The following is a 22,378-nucleotide window of genomic DNA, read 5'->3' as shown; positions in this document are numbered from 1 at the left end:
CTCTGTGTTTTAGTAATTCTCTGTGTCAGATACAGAGAAAGGCTTCCAATAAGGCCAAAAGAGCAACAGCATGAAGTCAGATGGAAGCTGTAATATACAGTATAAGGCAGTGCTCCTCAGGAAGCACTGAAGGGTAATCAGAAAAAAAAACAGAGATAGAAATGGAAATATAAATATAAATGAAATGTGTCTTTCTGGCTCTCTCTTCTCTTTCCTCCTGTCCTGAGAGGAATACTGATGAGGGCCATGATCTCAGCAGCTATGAATAATAAACATTGTTACATCACCAGCTGACAGGAGAGGAGGGACACAGATGGAGCTCCAATCAAAGGAGAATGTGTGACCACAGCAGAGAGACGAACACAGACACACGGCCACTACAGGAGGACTCCTTGTCATCACAACCATAGTCTCGCATTGTCAGCTCTATCTCTACGGCACTGAGAAAGGTCAGACATCAGGAGCATACACTCCTGGATAGAGGAAAAAAACGCTCTGGGGTGTTTACATTTTGTAAAAAACAATCACAATCGTCTTGGGCTGCGCTAAGCTCCGGATGCAGCAACGGACGCAGCAACAGTGGCTCTTCAAATTGGTCTCTGGAAGGAACTTGTTTTGGTGGATCATTTGCACACTGCAATAGAAAAAGCCACATACAATATTAAATTAAGTTATATGTTGACACAATACAGTAACGTGAGCTATATAAATTTGCTGGATACATTGCTCTTACCAGTGTATCGCTGTGTGTATTTTGTCCACATCCCACTAAGCGCTCCTAAACGGCCCTGTTAGAGAGTAAATTCCCTTAACATATTCTTTGTAAATCTTTACAATCATTCCCCAAAAGAACCAAGCAGGTCTGCCTTGTTGCACGATCCAAATTTTCTTTAAAACTTCACATTTTCAGCGTGTAGCTTGCTAGTTAATAGTTTGTTGTTGTTTCCCGAAAACATTTTCAGTGTGTAACAGTGTTCAGAGGTTGCATTTAATGTGGCTCGATGCGACCGGAGATTAAAGTAAACACAGATGTGGAATGTGAGGGACATCCGGAGGAACTTCCAACGGAACTATCCTGAACTGTTGTCGATCCAGACTATCACCAACACTGCTACGACTAAACCAACTACTTTGTTTTAGCTCAATATTCAGCAAAGTTCACCCTCAATAACTTTTCATCAGTTTCCCCCAGATGTGTTGTGCAGTGCAGGATAAAGCTGTGATTTTGAACATCTCCCTTGAGAAATTCTAAGAAAACACACCTGTATAAGTAAAGAAAAGAGTAGTGGTTCAAGCATTGTGCCAGGTGGTACACCATCATTCATGGAACATAGAAAATATCACCAGTTCAGGACTGTCCTGCAAATTCTAAGCAATGTCTTTAATTGATAGTCGGCCGCCTTAACAATCGTTAATCGATTAATTATTAATAAGGTATGAAATACGTTGGACATTTGACCGTTTTAAACACTGACATGACGTTCAATGCACAGAGTAGTAGAGTAGGGTAAATTAAGAGTTAAAGAACAAATAAGTTAACACCTAGTTACATAAATTATAGCCCAAATAAGACAAAATAATGACTTTATTTAAAATGACATAGCTGCCATCTGCAGACCTGATCGACACGATAGGCTGATGTGTTGTTCACTGTAGCTAATGTTAGCTCAGCTGGGTAGATGTCCAGGGGATGAACATCTGTCTCTGAATTTATCTGTCCTATTACTGCTGCGTCAGGCCGCTCTTCTTCCAGCGAGCTGCGTAAAAGTTTATGTCGCATGTTGTCACCATGACAAGATAAGATAAGATAAGAAATACTTTATTGACAATTAACAACAATCAGCATTTAGAGTTTTTAGCATTGACTTGGTAACTGAGTCTTGGTTCTCGTAACACCCATGGTTTGAGTGCATTGGCAGTATGGATGGGGCACAGACGTATGCTTAAACCATGTTGAACTCTTCATACTGCTACTAATACTTCTACATCTGCTACTGCTTCTGCTACTACTGCTGCTGCAGAGTAACACGTCTCAGCAGTATTAGTCATCTGCTACAGTTATCACTTTTAATACCTCTACATCTGCGTCTCCTGCAGCTGCTCTTTCTGATTGAAATGATTTAATGTTCAATAATGTGTTTATTGAATGATAACATATTCACACAGCATTAATGCTATTCCCATTGAGCAGTGAGTCTATGGAAAAAAGAGATTATGCTAATATGTAATAATATGGGGAAATTATGTTTAAGTTAGAGTTGTAGTTCAGTACATCAATACCAACATGTTTAATATTGTGATCCTGTTTTTTAATTCATGTTACAGCTTAAGAGCAATTCACAACCGCCCACGGTGCACAGACACCATCACTTGAAATGCCAGAGGTCAAATTTATGCCCAATTCAACAGGGTGTACTGCAGGTAAATATCAAGGCTGCCAGTTTCTTCAAATCTCCGATTTTTACATGGACGTCTCTCTCTCTCTCTCTCTCTCTCTCTCTCTCTCTCTCTCTCTCTCTCTCTCTCTCTCGCTCTCTCTCTCTCTCTCTCTCTCTCTCTCTCTCTCTCGCTCTCTTAGTGCAGTTTTCCCATTCATGCCCGTCCTCTCAGAATACTTTCAAGCTTGATAGAACAAACAGGCCTCTGTAACACACTCACACAACTGACATCAATAGTGCAGAGCAGAATACGGAATTATAGATCTGCCTCATTCAAACTGCTGACAAACCAGACACCCTCTGTACATACCTATACAAATAGAAATGAAACACTTTGACTTAATAGATAATCAAAAGACCAACAGCACAAATGACAATCACTGTAACAACAAGTGTTACAGCTACATCAAATGATATCTGATTAGTGACTGTGTTTACATGCACATATTATTCGGGTTTGCGCTTATTCTCAAAAAGACAATTTATAAAAAAAAGGCTCGAGACCAGCCCAAATGGACTCAGCTTGCAGACCTCTAGCATACCTATTCACCACAGGAGGTGGCCGTAGGCAGTAAATCGTCAAAGTACTCAGTACTCAGTTGAAGAGTACTCCGGTGACCGTCTCATTTCAGGCATTGCAACTTTCACACTGACATTCATTGGTAATATTGAGAGTTTATCATTACTCCAAAAGTATGGAAACAGCCTCTCATTGAAAGTGTGTGTGGAGGAGTGAATGGGTCTGTTAGTATCAGAATCATACAATGACAGAGCTTCTCTCTTCCAGTTTAGACACACTCTGAGCCTGTGGGGCGTCGACTGCAGTCTGAGAACAGTGTCTCCATCTGTTGAGAGAATGCTCTGTATTTACCTTTAGTTTCAATTTCATCTTGATTGAACGTTATGTCCCATAATCCAGACAGTATGTCTCCCTTCCTCTGGACAGACTCTGCTAACAGTGACCAGTATGTACTGTCTTCAACCTCGACATCCCAGCTGTGATACCCTTTGAGTTAAAAAAGCCCTCAGAACCCAGGACAGTCCAGTATCCAGCCCTCTCTGGATTCTCAGGAAGCACTTGTCTCTCTCCCCCTCTCACACTGCTCAGATCGTCAGACAGGACAGAGTCTTGAATCAGCAGTGTTTGGGTCCAGAATCAGAGGACTGTAGGAGACCATGTTCTTCATCTTTTTCCAGATGTTGAAGCTCAGGTTGCGCAGGTGTTTGGCCTCATCTATCAGAGCTCCTGAGATCAGCTGTGGATCATCCAGCAGGGGGCGCTGCTGGACTCTTTCCACTGCAGCCTTGTAGTTGATCAGGAATGAGACGTCTTCAGCTCTCAGCTGCTCCTCTGTGGCTCTGACTGTGTCTGAAAGAGCTGCTATTTCTCTGCTCAGAGCCTCCATCTTCTCCTTCATCCTCTGACTCTTCTGCTCCTCTTTCTCCCTCAGTGCAGCCATCCTGGCCTCCTCTTCCTCTTCTAGAAACTGGTGAAGCTTCTTAAACTGATCTTTAATCTGCGTCTCTGTGCATCGGGCCTGGACCTTCATGTGTTCTGCTGTTTGATCAAAAACCTTTAACTTCTCCTTTAAAGGTGCTGTAGGTAGGATTGTGAAGATCCAGGACTTAGCCAAAAAATTTGAACATCGACAACTTGTCAGTCCCTCCCCCCTTTCTGCTAAAGCCCAAACAGTCTCCTAAGCCCCTCCCCCCACAAGAGAGAATGAATGCGTGTGCATGAGCAGTGATTGACACGCAGTTAGACACCCCCCCTGGCCATGATAGGAGCATCTGAACAGGGAGCTGTGGATTTTTGCAAATTGCACTACAGGCTGTAGGTGGTGTCAGAGGAGCCAGATTATTTTTTTAAATTACCTGCTTCATGTAGTTCTACTGGAACATAGGGTCAGTTTCAGCAAATATGACAAAAAGTTAGTTTTATAAGTCGTACCTACTGCATCTTTAAGGAATCCAGAGTTTCCTGAAGTTCCTTCTTGTGTTGTCATGCAGCTTCATCGATGGGTCTGAATCTGTGGTTGGAGTGTGTTTCTGAATCTCTGCAGACAACACAAACTGGCTGCTGATGGTCCAGACAGAAGAGTTTGAGTTTCTCAGAGTGCAGACTCCAGAGAGCCTCTGAAGCTCTCTGATCTCTCTCCAGTAAGAAGGCCTCACACAGGTTCTTCAACACCACGTTTGACGGTGTTTTTTCCTTCGAAGTTACTGTCTTCCAAGCTGGACACTCCTGTGTTGGTTTCTCCATCCACCAGCTCTGCAGACAGACTGCAGACAATGTTGGATTCTGAGGTCGGCTTTGCTCGGGGTACTGTGAGGTTGTCCGACTTTTGTGTTGGAAGTCAACAGTTGTCTAAAAGTGGTGCAACATAACTATAGGAACTACAGGGACTTGGTGCTGAGCATCACTCAACTGTTGTTCAAATGGAGCGTAATGCTTAAATCCTAAATCTAAAAAAGTTTTACAGTTATGTTGGTATGTTGGAATCTTGACATAAGTTCTGCAGCTAAATGTGTCTGAGAGTAAATCAATATAACCTGTGTGTGTGTGTGTGTGTGTGTGTGTGTGTGTGTGTGTGTGTGTGTGTGTGTGTGTGTGCACGTTTTCAAAGCTTATGCGGTCTCCACAGAAGCACAGAGCCTATTAAATTATTTCTGTGTGTGAATAAACGTGTTTGGGGAATTGTACAGAATACTTTTGAAAACAAAAAGTTCATTTTAATGCATTCTACTTTTTTACTCGTTCTATCAATCAAGGTTTTTATGAAGTGTGTGTGTGTGTTGTATGTGTGTTGTATGTGGGCTCTGTTAGGCAGCAGTGGTAGGAACCCCCTGTGGAGACTCAGAAAGAAATGCAGCAGACAGAAACTGTATCAATTATTTATTCAGTAATGTTTTTATAGCAGTCATTTCTCCTCTACTGTTTATCTACAGTATTGACATGCACAGTACTATGTACTGTATGTACTATGTGTACTGCGTGTACTGTACTGTATGAAACAGCACATGCATGCACATACTTATGATTTATATTGAAGACATGCCCATATTGTAGCAGTTTATCTTTTGATCCGTTCAAAGTCCAACCTGAAGAAATAATCACAATCTCAGATAGGTCAAACTGTGCATATATATATATATATATACAAAAATCACACATTAACAATAATCTTCAATCAAGCAACAACAGAGTTGTCTCGCAAACAAGTTAAACCTAATGATACACTAGATATAGACATTAAAACCCACAACTCAGAACTCAACAAGAAAATACAGACCAAACAATACTACAATAAAATAAATAATTACTTAGGACTCAGACTCTTCCCCACTCATACTACTGTTACACTCTTCTCCACTTGTACTACTGTTACAATATGTTTTAGCGTTGTGTCATAGAACTACAGAACTACAGAGTCTATGTTTAAAGTATTAGAAATTAACCCAATGATGCCATTAGGTTATATCGAATTCAGCTTAAGACCGAAAACTCTTCTGAGTTTATGGATGGAGTTTGAAGGATGTGGCCATTTACCAGGCCTGGAGGATAGGAGCCAGTGTTTTTGAAAGTTGACCCGTACAAGTCAGGACATCTCAGCCTCGTCCTCTTACTTTATAAAATCTGTCTCTTGTGAAAGTTTCCCTTCAATGCAGCACTACAATATCAATACACACACACACACACACACACACACACACACACACACACACACACACACACACACACACACACACACACACACACACACACACATGCACAGCCTTATACTGGAGGATGCTTGAAGGTAAATTGTGGCTTTATATTATACACACTATTATTAGTATTATTGTTATTATTAGTATTTTTATTCCGTAATATGTGTGTGTGACGGAGATAGAGACACATACTGTAGGGTTCTAACACACATGTACATGCACACAGCATGCGCACACTCACACACCAACACTGTACAAGTACACACACCACTGTAAACAAGATTAACACACAAACACACACACACACACACACACACAAAGCCCCTGACCTTCTCATGGTCATGACTAATTTCCCTCATTGCTCATTCTAAATTGTTATATCACACACACACACACACACACACACACACACACACACACACACACACACACACACACTCACACAGTGTGTTTTAAATATGAGGCTGTCCTTTTCTGCCTTACTGTAGTCAGTCGACCTTTTCAGAGGACTCCTCCTGCATGTAGAGGCCTGAGTGTGTGTGTGTGTGTGTGTGTGTGTGTGTGTGTGTGTGTGTGTGTGTGTGCGTGTGTGTGTGTGTGTGTGTGTGTGTGTGTGTGTGTGTGTGTGTGTGTGTCTGTCTCTGTGTATATTTAAAGCAGAGAAGCTCTTCTCCTGGCACAGTACCAGCATCACTCTGCATCTGACTGCACTGTGGCTCTCAGTCTCCACATTATAGGGATGCTCCCAAACCGAAGCCACATTACGTTAACATTAATGATATTGAGTCATGCTCAAATCTATGTATCTGAAAAAGCAAAACCTTCACTTTTGGCACTTTTTTCACTTTAGTAACTAAAGCAAAAATACCTCCAATCCCAAATCATATAATGTCCCTCAACGCTGCGTGTGTGTGTGTGAGTTACAAAGCATGTTTATTCCCGTGTGAAGGCGTCGCAAGTAACAAGCATGTGATCTTGATTTATGAGCATGAATTCAAACCTCTGGGACCAAACTACTCCAAACACAAGCTGATGATTCATTCTTCACAGCTGATATCTAAACATGTTTGCTCTCAGGCCTTAGGGAGAGAGACGTATGTGTGTGTGTGTGTGTGTGTGTGTGTGTGTGTGTGTGTGTGTGTGTGTGTGTGTGTATGTGTGTTTTCTCTGAATGCAGACACTTAACAAGGCACGTAGAATTTGCATGGTAACATGGAGTAACTGTAACTCATCGTCATCTCAATGTTTCTCTGAATAAACCTGCATAATGTATATACACGCAAAAAACCTGCCCAGATATACTGAGTGCTGATGGGATGTCAGTCTCCGACCCTTCCTCATTAAAATCAGCTCATAGCACCAAGGAGCCCAAGGGCCCTCTGAACCCCTCTACCCCCTCGTTGGGCCTGTGAGGGTTCACGTTTTATCTCTTTGCAGATTGTGCAGCAGCATTAAGCAGATTGCACCCATGTTGTGGTAGGTCAGTTTTTACAATAGAATGGAACCATGTGCAAAATGGAGTATAAACACAGATGTTGGTGGTGGCTGGTTTGAGAGAAAAAACAGTTCATTCATTTTAAAAGACGAGGTCACTGCCTGCATGGAAGTACTACTACAGTAGAGTGAGTATAAGGTAGCACAAAATGGAGATACCCACACACAGTATTTCAAAGTTGTGCTTTTATATTGCACAGCCACTCTCTGTGTGTGTTGACCAGGTTTGAAGGTGACTTTGCAGAGAAAGTCTCTCCTGTTGTTCTCCCGCGAGTCTCTTTCTCATTCTCACCATCAGTCTCACCTCCTTCTCCTCGTTTGTCTTCTTCTACACCCTCTGTTTTTTTGTCTTTAACTTGCTATTTTTCTATTTCTGTCCCTGACTGTCTTTCATCCAGCTCCACTCTCTCACCTCTCAGCCGAACAATCAGTATCAACTGCTCTCATTGTGTCACCAAACAAAGGGAGAAGATATTGAAATGTGTGTCAGTGATTGAGCATGTTTTCATGACTGGAATAGAGGTTGTGTGGTAACTCTTTACAACAATTCTAATGAGAAAATGATCTATTGAATCACGTTTACAGTATATCTTTTGACAGTCAGTTATTGTTATCTATCACCACCTGAAAACCTAAAATAACCTAACCTAACCTAAAATCAGAAGTCAATCATCTAATTTACTCAACATTTCATCAACCAAGCTGTTATTTCACAAATGAATGATATATAGTGTCTATAGTATGTTAAGCAGAGGATGAGTATTTGTGGCAGCAGCAGGACGGTGTGTGTGGGAACATGTCAGTGCAGCAGTGTAGCTCACTGATGTGTGTTTATGATATTTCAGGCTGTGATACACACACACACACACACACACACACACACACACACACACACACACACACACACACTAATCACTGTTAATACAGGGGTGAATTGGACTGCAGTGGGTGTCTCATCCCTCCAATCCAACTGCCTGAGCACCTCTTCATAGTTGGCTTTATGTTGCCATGGAGATGGACACTTGTGCTTCGGTTATGTTTTACGAGGGTGTGTGTGTGTGTGTGTGTGTGTGTGTGTGTGTGTGTGTGTTACGTTTGAATGAAGAGCAGAACCCAAATGCAGACATGATGCAGAGCCAGAGTGTGAATTAACAGGTTTATTCAAAGTACTTAAGTACAAGTCCAGGTTTCCGGAAAGAGGAAAAGCAAGACCAGGTTTCCAGGGAGGCGAACAGGTCCAGTGGGTTCCGGGCAGGAGTTGTTCCGTCAGAGTAATACAGCGGTCGGCTAGTGGTGAGGTCCAGTGGTGGCTGTCTGGTCCGGTGGATGGCAGGAGTGAAGCGGTAGCAGGAGTCAGGTTCCAATAGTAGCTGAGGCACAAAAGAAAGGATCAGGACAGGCAAATACACAAATGACAAAAACAGGTAGCAAGGTTTGTCAGAAGCGAGACTATGACCTGACGCAGAGTGGAGGAATGACCGGGTATATGAAGCAGAGGTTAATTGTGGTACACCAGACTCCACTCCTGCAATTAGGACAGACAGAGGGGAGGGAGAGAGGAGAGACAGAGAAGCTAACTAGGAGCAGCAGGCCTAACAGTGTGTGTGTGTGTGTGTGTGTGTGTGTGTGTAATGTTGGCTAAATCCTCAATTTGTTTGCATTTATAACACTCTGTGTTGGTGATGGAAACCCTGATACGATCAAAATGAAAGACAATGACATCAGAGACTTGGGAACAGCTGATTACTCCATGGGCCTTAACTCTTTAATGCAGTGGCACTCTTAACAGATGGAGCATCTTGAATGTGTGTTTTCAAGCTTGCATTAGTTTGAAAGATATTTTTAGACGATGTGTTAGGGCTCCAGCTGCCAACAGCTCATATTTTGTGCTCATATTTAATCGAGAGAATTTCAATTTTTTACGTGGAATGTTGAACTGATAGGTACTACACGGACTGCACACAAGAACTTGTTTAGGACTTGAAACCCAATGTTTAGAATTTGAACTTTACCAGGGGCATGTTGGTCTTGACTTGAGACTGACGTGTGAGTGAACAGTGACTGTGTCCCTCCTCTGGAAGACTGTAGATAGATATCATGGATTTTTACTAGTGCAGCCCGTTGAAAACGGGCCTGTTGGGGGAGGGCTGGTTTGGTCTGTGTTGTTGCTGCCTGCAGCTTTCTCCAGAACCACTCATCCAAACAACTTCACACGCGTTCAGACTGGGTTAACCCTAAATTCGCCCAAATCAGATTTATTTGCTCGTATGTGACTCAGATGAGTGGTAGCAGCATGAGGTGTAAGTCAGTGAAGAGGTTGCGTGAATGCATGAGTGTGGCGTATGGTGTGATGAAAAGATGTTGCATGGCTGAGAGCAAAACAATAATGCATGGGCGATAGGAGAGGTCTGTAATATGATGTCATATAATATCATAATGATGTAATGTCTCTGTCTCCCTCTCTCCCTTAGAAACCTGTCCAAGAACCCCATGTTGACCACACTGTCCTGGCAGATCTTTGAACATCTGCAGCTCTTCGAACTGTAAGTGGACCATTGTTTTTTAGCTATAGCTGGCACAATAAACTTGGATCATTTTGCTTAGAGGAAACTCATTAAAAAGGCATTTTTGCCATTACTAGATCGTATAGCCACTACATCGTATTAAGTTTGCTGGGAGCTGTAAATTCACCACTTCTACCTTCTCACTCAGACTCACCCTCTATGCTCACCCTGGGTCCAGTTGTTTGAGTGTGCTGCTAACTTATAACACTAATAACATTACCGTCAGCAAAATACACCCGCGAATCAAATCCATACTTCAACGTTAACAGTCAAGCCACTAAGCTTGTTTGGAAGGTGCCATGTTATTTCTCCGACGCTCCATTGTTCCAACCTCTCAATAACCCAAAAAATTCCCTTTGGTCCCATGGTCGGAACAATGGGATGTCGGAGCAGAGGGTTTATTTTTTCCAAACAAAGGGACTCCGGCTAGTGGGCTGTAGGACCAAAGGGAATTGTTCGGCTTATTGAGAAGTCGGAACAATGGAGTGTCTGGAAATGAACACCTCTGCTGAAGTATTCAATTTGTTAACGATAATAATGACGAGATGACACAACACCGCCGTCATTATATGCTGACTGTGGCGATATCAACATGCAAAAACCAAATAGACACCACTTAAATGTAGTTAAACAAAAACTCTCTTTATTTTCATTGCCTTCCACCTTTTCTTCCGCATGGCACACCGCTATTAGTCCATAAGGCAAATGTCAGATTACTCCACTTTTTAATTGTGATATTTTGTAAGTAATTTCTGAATCTGCAACGTTCTCTGTCAGGTAAATGTAGTGGTACAATATGTTTTCCTCTGAAGTAGGACTACACTGTGAGTCAGTAGTAGGCTAAACAGTAGAGTTGCATATTAAGTGGTTTGGGGTCCTCCTCTAAGTCATTTTGAGGTACAATGGTTCTGGAGAAAGCTTCAAGCAGGAATACCACAGGCCAAGCAATCGGCCTGCTCCAAACAAACAAACAATCATTTTGACTAGTTATAATAATTAGACCTATGTTGACGGTAAGCTGCAAGTCTTCATATCAAAGATTGAAATAGAAAGGGGGAGGGTCTCTCTACGTGTCTCTAGTGGCAGTAGACTTCCTCAGTTAGGTAACATGTTACACTTCATTTCCATTTCAAAGCTTTTAGTGCAATGCTTTGTTTTTTCTCTTTTCCTCTTGTGATTACCGTGTCCTTGTTTCAAAGTCCTTGACATAATGCTGCTGTTGCTGTTTGAAACTATATATCTTTATATATATGTATCATGGAGAAACACACATGCGTTCTGTACTGGGAGTATATCCACATTCATTCTGCTGAATCCTCTGTCCTGGTATTTTACTTCAGGATGTCCCAACCGCTCTTGAGTAACACACCTATTGCTGTCTGTTGCTGTTGCTTTTACCCAATTCCATCTCATATAAACCACCATCAGTTCTGTCTCCACTAAACTGAAGCAACATAGATGCTTTAATCTTTGAATATGACCTTAGCGGCTTTTTAAGCCATACTGTTTTATCTTTTAGTTTTATCTTTTATGTGCCCTGCATGATTCATGACCTAAATTACTGCTCCTCAGTGAGGACAGCAGCTAAATGTACTGGGCTGAACTATTTTGTACGCCCTGTGATCTGGGCAGATAGCAGAGAAAAAGCTGGCACATCAAAGGAAGAGGGAAGGAGAGGAAGAGTGTGAGGCTTCACCTTAACTGGACGGTATGAAGCTGTGGTTGGATCATGTCACGACAACATGCAGGCTCTCGGATATTTTGATTTTTTATGATGTGACTTTCACAGATAGCATCAGTGAGGGGGGACATGAATCTGAGAAATTCTAAATTGAAGTGACAGCATCAAAATGGCCTTTATATTTTTACGTCAGCAGCCAACTTTGATATGAAAAAGGAGAACTGGCCTGAAAGTCAACCGTTCATCATGTCATGGTGTGTCATGTCACATGCAGTATTATTACAAGAGACAATATATCATGAGACATTTCTAAAAACTATTTGTTTTCTAAGAACAATGCACATCACATGTGTCAGTCTGACATTTATTTACTTTGTAAAGAACATAACATGGTTTTCTGCATTTTCTGCCTTTTGCTGGAGATATGATGTAGTCGCCGTCGGCGGTACCGTAGAAACAGAAAACATTTAGGTCAATCATTGGTAAAAAATAAAGAAATAAAAGATATTGATTCTAGGGCAAATCATCGATTTTAAAAATCGTCGAGATACATATGATTTTCAATTTATTATCATGTCAGAAGACGTCGCATCATATTCCATTATATCATGTCAGGTCATTTGATAAAATAGAATGCCATATTGTGTCATGTCAAATAATATGATGTTATATCATATGATGTCATGTCACATATTATGTCATATCATATGATGTCACGGATTATGATTTCATATATCAGCATATGATTTTCTGTCATATATACCAATATACAGTGGTCCAGGAGGTAGAGTGGGTTGGCCGTCCTGTCCCCAGCTCTACCTGTCCACATGTCCCAGTGTCCTGGGTTAGGGTTACCTTGCATGGTAGCTCGCTGCGATCGGTGTGTGAATGTGGGCTTTTTGAAGAAACAACTCGCACATCCAAACTTCTTCTGTGCAGGTGCGTTGGATGATAACATCAACTTTGAAACAAAGGGAGTAAATGAGAGGCAAAATGTAATGTTTACCATACACCATATTCTATACCTCCACATCCTATCTTATGATGCTGTGTCATACCATAACGTCATGCTATGCCTTGCCAGTATCCCGTACCACAATTATTTTTATCCCAATGACACACACAATTCTGCTAAAGGATGTGAAGTGAGTACAAGCTCTGAACTGCAGCTTACAGGTTTCATCGTCCTCCACAAATAAAATGTTACATACTACTCTGCCAGTACCACTATATCTCACTCAGAGCATTTTGGACTAATGCCAAATAGACCATACGTCACTTTCTCTACCTCTTAAAATACCAGCAAATAAAAGCAACAACTAATCTACAGCAAATTAATTATGGTGCTGGAATCAACAGATGGTGCTCTCTCACTTTCTACAGCCTGATGCCCCTGGTGTTATCTTTACAGCTGCAATAGCAATTCTATGTGTGCAAAAACTATATTTAACCATGTTCTATGTAATTCAATAATACACCCCTAAACCTAGAACCTAGAAATGATGAATTAATTTGGCCAGCACTCAGCTGACTGCAGCTAATCTGCTGTAGCATAGTCATATACAGTAGTCAAGGCAGTCCCTGGCAACAACTTGTTTCAACTGGTTATGCTAATAATAATTTGAGATCTGTATATATTTACAATTTTATACACACTTGGAAAGAAAAGAGAGTTTACATCATAAAAACAAATCATAATACAAAGGTAGAATTGAAAATATCCAGCAATAAAACATTATTATAGTCATAACAAGACTAATTCATCAGGTGCAAGTTGTATAATGTATTATTCAACAGCATCACTGCTGAAACATGTACAGCTTAGATTATGTTCTCAATGAGTTCTCTGAACGTATTAAATGACACCAGTTAATTACTCTGAGAGTAGAGCAGCATATCTGAAAGCTCAGAATGAATTTGCTGATGAACCAGGCACTGATTGTAAATACACATGAGCCAATTTTGCCCTCTTCAAGGCCAGCCCACATTCCAACGAATATTGCAATCATGTGTAGTGTAAGAGTAAGTTGTTATGTAATGTTAAATGTCTGATGAGGTGTCCACTATCAGGACTCAATGGACAACGGGGAGGATAGAAGCGTCTCTGCCAGAGTCCATTAATTACATGATAAGGGTGGCCGGGTTGGCTCAGCGGGTAGAGCAGGCGCACATATATTTAGAGGTTTATGCCTCGACGCAGAGGTCCAGGGTTTGACTCCGACCTGTGACGATTTCCTGCATGTCTTCCCCCTCTCTCTCTCCTTTCTCACCTGTCCTGTCCATTAAAGGCGGAAAAGCCCAAAAAATGATCTTAAAAAATAATTACATGATAAGGGACACCTCGAAGAGCATTAACCCACATATACCCTGGTCATTTGACAAAGAACTTTTTTTAAGACCATTAAGTTATATTTTAATGCGATTTGCATTTAAAATCTAAAGTTTTTTTTCAAACAATGACTCTGTTTCCCTGGTTACATCTTAGGGCTAGAGTAATACCTAGTGATGCTTCATGAAGCATTCTCTTTACTTCCTGAGCCACTAGATGGCAAACATTGTTCACTGCTCCAGTAAATAGGATGGACCTAGATACGACTTGCCACCCTTAGCAACAGGAGATATGTATAGTCCGCTCAGTTCAGAGAACTCTTCAGCTCAGACAGCTATGACCCAGAAAGCTAACGCTATGCTAGCAAGATTGAAAGTCAATAACATCGTGCACAGTTGGCAATCAGTAAATATAATGTGACAGTATGTTTCACAACAAAACATGCTAGCTGTCAGCCATGTTATTGTCCCCAATCCATATCAAGACTTTCAGGAACAGATGCTCCTCCATGTGTAACGTTACCGTCGGCCGCAGCCTGACGAAGAGAGCTGAACAGCGAACGGGATGAGAGATGATCGCTGTGAAACAAAGTCAGTTCAGAGTGTGACTGACTTCCTGCAGCTGTGTGTTAGCACCTTCCTGTGGTGTTCAGAGGATGAGCCACTGAAGGACAACACAGTGTTGGAAAATCTTTCTCTTTCAATGTAGCCCATTCATTTAGAACGGTAAACTGTCAGTTCCACCAGAACTTATTTAGTAGGTGTAGGACACCTACTAAATGAGTTCTGGTGGAACTGACTGTTTAGTATATACATTTTTAATGGAAACCCTGCAGCCAATCAGAATCGAGTATTCACCCAGACCACGGTATAAGAAACTAATAGCCTAAATCTAATAATCCTTGGTTCCACTGATTTTAACAGTGATATTTCAGGAGTGCAAGATTTGTTGCGACTCTGACTGTGGATACTGTGATAGGGGTGTCACTGCCATTGAGGCAGTATGTAGATAAATATACAGTATGTGTGTGTGTTACAACATGTTCTGCCAACTTGAGCCTGTGAAAATGCTGCCAGCTATTCTATCTGGGATATTTAAAGCAGGGCTGGTTCTGGCTGCTGGGGCTGTTTGCAGTGTGCAGTGTGTGACACACACACACAGACACACACACACACACACACACACACACACACACACACACACACACACACACACACACACACACACACACACAGTGTAACACCCTAAAACACAGGTTACTAGAGGTCGACACTTGCTTCCTGGCTCCTGTGAATGTTTGTAGTTTTGGATCTGTGGGAGCTATTTCTGGTTATATGATTCATGTTTTCACACCAAGTGATTAACAGCTATTACAGATATTAGCTGTAATTAATGTGTTAAAGCTACAGTTATTATAACTATTGGTTATTTCAATTACAGTATATTATGTGTAGCAATCATTTGATTTCCATCCCTCTCCTCCCCTTACTTCTGTACCTCTCGTGTCTCAGTCCGTGTTTTAATCCAGCTGCCAAACTCGATTTAGTCAAACCTTTTAAAATATAAAACTTCAGAAAAGATTGATGCAAATAAGTGAAGCAAATGTCACGAAATGAACATCCTGCAGATATGTGGAAGTTGGACTCTTTTAAGTGTGGATATGTCCTGAACCACTTTCTATGGACTTCCAGACAGCAGTAGTTATCTTCCTGGGCAGCCTGAGTGCTCGTCTCACACGTTTGATCCACAGCAGCTCCATCGCTAAAGCTGCTGAAAATGATTTGACCTTGCTGTGAATTTTTCCATCAACATGTAGTTGAAATTAAATCAAATGAAATGTTTGGAATGTTTCGGAACTTCTAGTCTTGATGACTGATCTCTGTTGAGATTCTCCACACTTGATGCCGTTATTTCAAAAATAAGGGCACACTTTTATTGGTATAATGTATTTATCTCACCTGTGCACCCCTGCACCACCTGTGTGATCCAAATCAGATTTTTTTACATGATTTATATTGCAATTATAAAGCAATTACCCTAGCCTGGAAACCAGGCAAATCTGCAAGCTCATGTTTCATTTGCTCTGGCAGATACGTCTGGCTCCGCTCACATTCAGACAGATTTCCAGCCAAAGAGAACCAGGTTACTGGGGGTAACAGGCATTCTCCGTCCAGCACAACGCACGCAATTCTGATCACGATTCCAGGCTACAGATTCTCTACTCCTGCATTCAAGACACCTGATGAATCAGTAAAACCTATTAACATTTCAGTACCTGCTTCTCATACAGTACTTCGAAGTAGGTCTTACTTTACACCTACTAACCAAACCACCACACAATCATAAACGAGACTGAGACAGAGACAGAGGATGTATTTTAGAAAGAAGAATATATAATATACATATATTTATATCCTTCATCCAAAGATGCAGTTCTCACAGTAGTGTTGTATTCTCACACACGCACACACACAGACACACAGACACACACACACACACACACACTCACACACACAGACTTGGTGTTTGGGTTCACGTTAACATCGTATAGGTTCTGTTTAGGTATTAGGCACTTCATTGTGATGGTTAAGGTTAAGGCACAGGGCTAGGGAATGCAATTTGTCAGTGAGGGTCCTGACAAAAATAGATGTACAATTATCGTGTGTGTGTGTGTGTGTGTGTGTGTGTGTGTGTGTGTGTGTGTGTGTGTGTGTGTGTGTGTGTGTGTGTGTGTGTGTGTGTGCGCGTGTGCAAAAACCTAGTAGAAATGCGCAGAAAACTCTGATGCAGAGACTCATGCTCAATGTCCATGAGTCTCTGCACAATCAAGATAACAAGAACACATTAATACCAGTATATTGAATTCAATTGTTGGTTTTTCAATGAGCTCAGTTAATAGATTGTGATTGAATGGAGCCAGTTTGGGTCAGTTCAGTTCCACCTGTCAGATAAAGCCTCCATCACCTCCTGTTGACAGCAGCCATTGGAAGTTATTGAGCTGCTTTCTGTGTGTTAGTATCACACATACTGTATTGTCCTGTATTCAGCCAGCGTTGAGCCCCGCTGGTCCTGCTGTGACTCCTGATAATGGATATCTTTTCAGTGCTCTCACACAGGCAGCAGCCACACAACACCATGCTGAGCCCTGTGGAGATTAAGATCACCCACACACAAACTGTGTCCACTTCCTCCCTCGTTAACCATTGAATTCAACAAGAGAACCCACACACACTGTCACATAGCACTGGCTATAGGCTTTTTAAACAGGACAAATACTCACACATACCACAACTCAGTGTTATGTGAAACTGTCCAGTATCACTACAATGCAGTCCACATTACAGACTGTACAACATGCACATTTTATGATCATGATACTGTATTACAACACAGCAGGATGTCAGACTGAAAAACAGGGTCAGCCATGAATGTCTCCAGTCAATGACTACGTTTACATGCACATAATATTCAGTTGTTTGCATTTCTAAAAGACAAAAAGACAGTATTCCAACTAAGCTGTTTCCATGAAAGTGAATATTCCACTAATATTCCCATTAACATGTAGCCGTACAAAACAGGATTGTTTTTCAGAGGTGGAGGACTTGTTGGAGTGTGTGAACACAGCGTCCCTCTTTCATTCCTTCAACCAGCTTCTTGAGAAGGTCATATCCAAAAACCTGTTGACATCCAAGTCTTTGATTATGTTTAAAAGTAGCTGTGTTTCTCCTTCTTTTCTTTTGGCCATGCATCTCTACCGCAGCCCTGTAAACTGATGGCTGGTTGGTTTGTGAACAGTAACCATAGCAACGCACAGAGCTGACCATAAGCCGAAACAGGCAGGAGGCCGTAAACTATCACAAACTGCAGTAAAAACCCTGATTGAGACGCAGATTCTGAATGTGCTGTATACATGTTTAAGAATGTTTTTAAAACCAGAATAATACCCACATATCACACATCTTCATGTGAAAATGCTAAATTTGGAAAAAGGCCTTAATCTGAATATCCAAACGGAATATGATGTTTGCATGGCCTGTATCTAATTCAGAATATTGTCATATTCAAAATAACAGTGGCCTACTAGTCGTTTGGTTAAAAAGATTGGACAGAATGCTCCAAGTAGCTCTGAGGACACAGAGTCAGCCTCTGCTTTAACTTTGTCTCTATGTTTACACAGCTTTTCCACATTGGTGCAGGCTATCATATCTGAATCTATGAAATGTCAAAATGTTATCCCGGGCACATCAATTCTTAAGGTCAGGCTGTGCTTGATGCATGTTGTGTATCAACATCTCCCGGTCCTGAAGTGGTCCACAGGCCGGCTGCTCAGCTGTGCAGGAGAAAGCCTCCTGACAAACAGCCACAAAAAAAGTCAGATAGTGTATGGGCCACACACATACACACACACACACACACACACACACACACACACACACACACACAAGTTATATTGGTTTATACTCAGACACATTTAGCTTCAGAACTTATGTCAAGATTCCAGTATACCAACATAAATCTAGAACTTTACAGATTTAGGATTTAAGGCATTATGCTCCAACAGTTGAGTGATGCTCAGCACCAAGTCCCTGTAGTTCCTATAGCTATGTTGCACCACTTTAAACAACTGTTGACTTCCGACTCGAAAGTCGGACAACTTCACCGACTCATAAAATGCACCGACTTCATCTACACCGAATCTCATTCCAAACTACTTTGAAATGTTGGCAGCCCTGCACACACACACACACACACACACACACGCACACATAGCCGACAGCATCTGTTTGTGAATGACCATCTGTTTGTGTCATTCCATCAAGGATGTATTCAGCCTCAAACAGGTCTGTACGTCACAGTGTGACTGCAGGTGAAAGAACGTACAGTGCTGTGTATTCTTGAATTGGATCAGAATTGTTTTTTATGCTCCATTGATTTCTCAGAAATTGAAAATGACCTCAGTGAGTCAGCTGCTTCCTTTCATATTCAACTCCACACTTTGTGTCATTCAGCTAACGGAATGCTAACAAGCCTTTTGTTTGAGGAGAGATATTAATGTCTGACATCTGTGAAATATCTTATTTTTTATCACAACTGTGTGCACCATGCAAGTCAAAGGTCTTTTGAAAAATATGAACATCTACTTTAACACCACAACATCATTTGTTATCATAGCGATTTACACACCCTTCAAAAGTGCTGATTGTGATGCGTTACTTTTGAGTTTACACATTGTTTTTTAGGAAATTCCTGCTCAATGTTTGCATGATATCAGACACAAATGTCCGTTTCCATCTTCGGTCTGACTTTGCCTCCACTCTAACCGATTTCCATGGGGGGGAGGAGGGTTTGATTTTCCCTAACCAATCACTAGTCAACACTGATGCGTTGTCATGCCAGCATACAGGTTCTGCTGGGCTTTTAAATTGAAACTTTGCTAAATTTCAACGAAAAGTGAAGTAATGAAAAAAAGTGCTACTTTCAACCCAAAGCACAATCTTTTTCTAAACCTAACCCAGTATTTTTGTGCCTAAACCTAACCAACCTGCAACCGTTTCACAACGTTAACCACGTGTTTAAAACTGTGGTATAAGGATGGCGAATGCTTCAGCAGGTCGTATTTCCTGCCACCGCTAGGAACGCTAATTGAGGGAGCGCTCCTGTGGGTGTTTAGGAGGGTAGGAACAAGCAAGCAGTGTGACTGTAAGATTTGGAGGACTTGTTGAAGACTGTATCCTCTTCAGATCACCAGTTTGATTTCAGATTGACATTTTAGTGAATCAGTGAATCCAATGTGTAGTTAACACAAGTCACCTGGCCTGCTGGTTACAAATATCCCCTCTGCTCTCACTTCATTGACACTCTCTACTCAACAGTATCCGATAAATGTAAAAGTGGCATAACAACGTATTTAGCAGAAGCACCACGGATGACGTTTTTCCCTGCTCTTTCTGTCTTCACCTTCTCCTCCCCCATCTGCCTAGCTACTTAATGAAAGTGAGAGGTTATCTGTGCCTTAAAAATGAGAGAGAGGTTATCTCCACTACAAAGTGGTACAACTAATTTACATCTCACTACCGTGGCCAGGTAGATGAGGGACTTAATTAAGTTGGTGGCAAAGATTGCATTTGCTGCATGTCGTCAGATAAAGTCGGATCAACCTGGGGGGTAACAACATGGTTTTTATGGCCTTGATGAATGTACTAATCACAGAACTTTAATTAGGTGGTGCTTACAGGGAGTCACATAGAGACAAGTGTACTGTTGGATGAATCACAGAGCAACACATGAGTTATATTAATATGTTGGTGGGTATCTGAGTAGTCCTGTTTAATTACCCAGCAACTCTTCCCCACCAATCTGCAATGACTCATTTTCTGCATCATTTCTAATCACTCAATTACACTGGTAGTTTACATGAGAAATGGTAATAAAGACTATTAAAACACTTCATTCATTTTTTTCACATCACTGCCTAATTATGATTACCTGTTGATCCCCCGTGACAGGTTAATAGTTCAATTCATTTTTGACAATGAACTTAGAATGATCAGTGTAATATTATCATAACTAACTATTCCTGCCAATAACGTATGACATTACTTTTCATATGAGCAATAGTCAAAATAAAAAAGTCATTTTATCTGGAGCTTCAAGCTGAGTCTGACTGACAAACACTGAAAGGTACAACACGTGAACATCAGACAGAAACATGACATTCAGCTCATTCACATTCATCATTATAGATTTTGGGACACTTGTTTGTGCTGAGTCGTACTGTGGCCCATCTAGGCTCCACAGCGCTCAGCAAAAGGCCAAAAGCTTTTGAATCTCTGTCCACTCATATAAGCGGCTCCCAAAAAAACAACAGCACTGAGGTGGCTTAGTTTTTCAACATGCTTGTGTTGAAGACACACTGCCAAAGATCCATGCTATGTTTAGTACACAGTTCTCGCTCAACTTAGAGAAATTCTTAGTAGACATTTTTGATATTCCTTGTGTACAATACTGTGTACAAGTGTAAAGTCTGACTTCATGATGGTGCTAATCAAAAGTCATCCTCAGACTGGCCCAATTGGGACTGAATAATGTCGTGTTTCCACTGTATGCTACGACTCTGCAAGACTCACTTTTTTTTTTTTTGGTACCAGTGCTTTAATCTTTTTGTTTTCCACTGCTGAAAGTATTGTTTTTTTATTGGCTTTTCTTTATTTAATGTAGATAAATATGCTATTTCCAGCACCATTACTTTGCCATGGCCAGTTATATTTAGCAGCTCCTCTAAGTGTTTTGCTGAGGTAAAGGCAACATACACTGCTGAAGTAGAAGACCACGGTTGTGTCTATCCCTCAGGTTTACATAGTTGAAACACAACAGAAAAAAATCATTTCTTATCAGAGATTTTTTAAAGGCAACATTATACAGTATTTACAATGTGTTTCACACAGAAATTCCCCATCTCCTGTGCAAAACATATGTTCTGAAAACCTAATGCCGTAGTTCAGTCCTTGGGCTTTTTTCAGCAGACAAATCCAATTTGTTCTAGTTATCAAACCTGTGGCTGCGGCTGTAATAATACACCTATTGATCTCAAAGTTGGGTATATGCAGAGGACTGTGTGTGTGTGTGTGTGTGTGTGTGTGTGTGTGTGTGTGTGTGTGTGTGTGTGTGTGTGTGTGTGTGTGTGTGTGTGTGTGTGTGTGTGCGCGTGTGCGTCTGTGTGTGTGTGTGTGTGTGTGTGTGTGTGTGTGTGTGTGCGTGCATGCGTGCGTGCGTGTGTGCAGTCAGCTCGGGGTTCAGATCAACAAATGTTCATTACTCTTGCCCCTTCCCCTTAGCAAACACACCAACACACACAGTAGATAGCTAGCATTCATCACAGCACGCCTGCAGGGTGGTAAAGAACTACTCCATCTCTGCTCTGTGTGTGCTTGTGTGTGTGTTTGTGTGTGTGTGTGTGTGTGTGTGTGTGTGTGTGTGTGTGTGTGTGTAGCCCTGAACCTTACAAAAGGTAATAAAAGGTTGCCAGACATGTCAACTAGCTAGTGAAGAAAGTAAATACATTTAGTTTTTAATTATTTTATCAACTGATTGGAGGTTAAAGGGAAGGTCTAAAGCTTCATAATTGTGTTTACACTCCATTTGAATGATGTAACTATCAATA

At 41.3% G+C, this 22,378-nt stretch overlaps 1 protein-coding gene across 2 annotated transcripts in view; it reads left to right on the top strand.

Annotated features, from left to right (window-relative positions):
* ntrk3a (neurotrophic tyrosine kinase, receptor, type 3a) overlaps positions 1–22,378 on the top strand; it is a 137,852-nt gene that overhangs the window by 35,045 nt on the left and 80,429 nt on the right. For both annotated transcript variants that reach the window (XM_036003254.1, XM_031285500.2), the window contains exon 4: positions 10,115–10,186. In XM_036003254.1, coding sequence (XP_035859147.1) covers positions 10,115–10,186 — 72 coding nt within the window. The remainder of the gene's footprint in view (positions 1–10,114; positions 10,187–22,378) is intronic.

The sequence above is a fragment of the Sander lucioperca genome, chromosome 7 (genome assembly GCF_008315115.2).
Source record: "Sander lucioperca isolate FBNREF2018 chromosome 7, SLUC_FBN_1.2, whole genome shotgun sequence".
In the NCBI taxonomy this organism is placed as follows: domain Eukaryota; kingdom Metazoa; phylum Chordata; class Actinopteri; order Perciformes; family Percidae; genus Sander; species Sander lucioperca.
The sequence above is the reverse complement of the archived record's forward strand: the minus strand, read 5'-3'. Positions and strand labels throughout refer to the sequence as shown.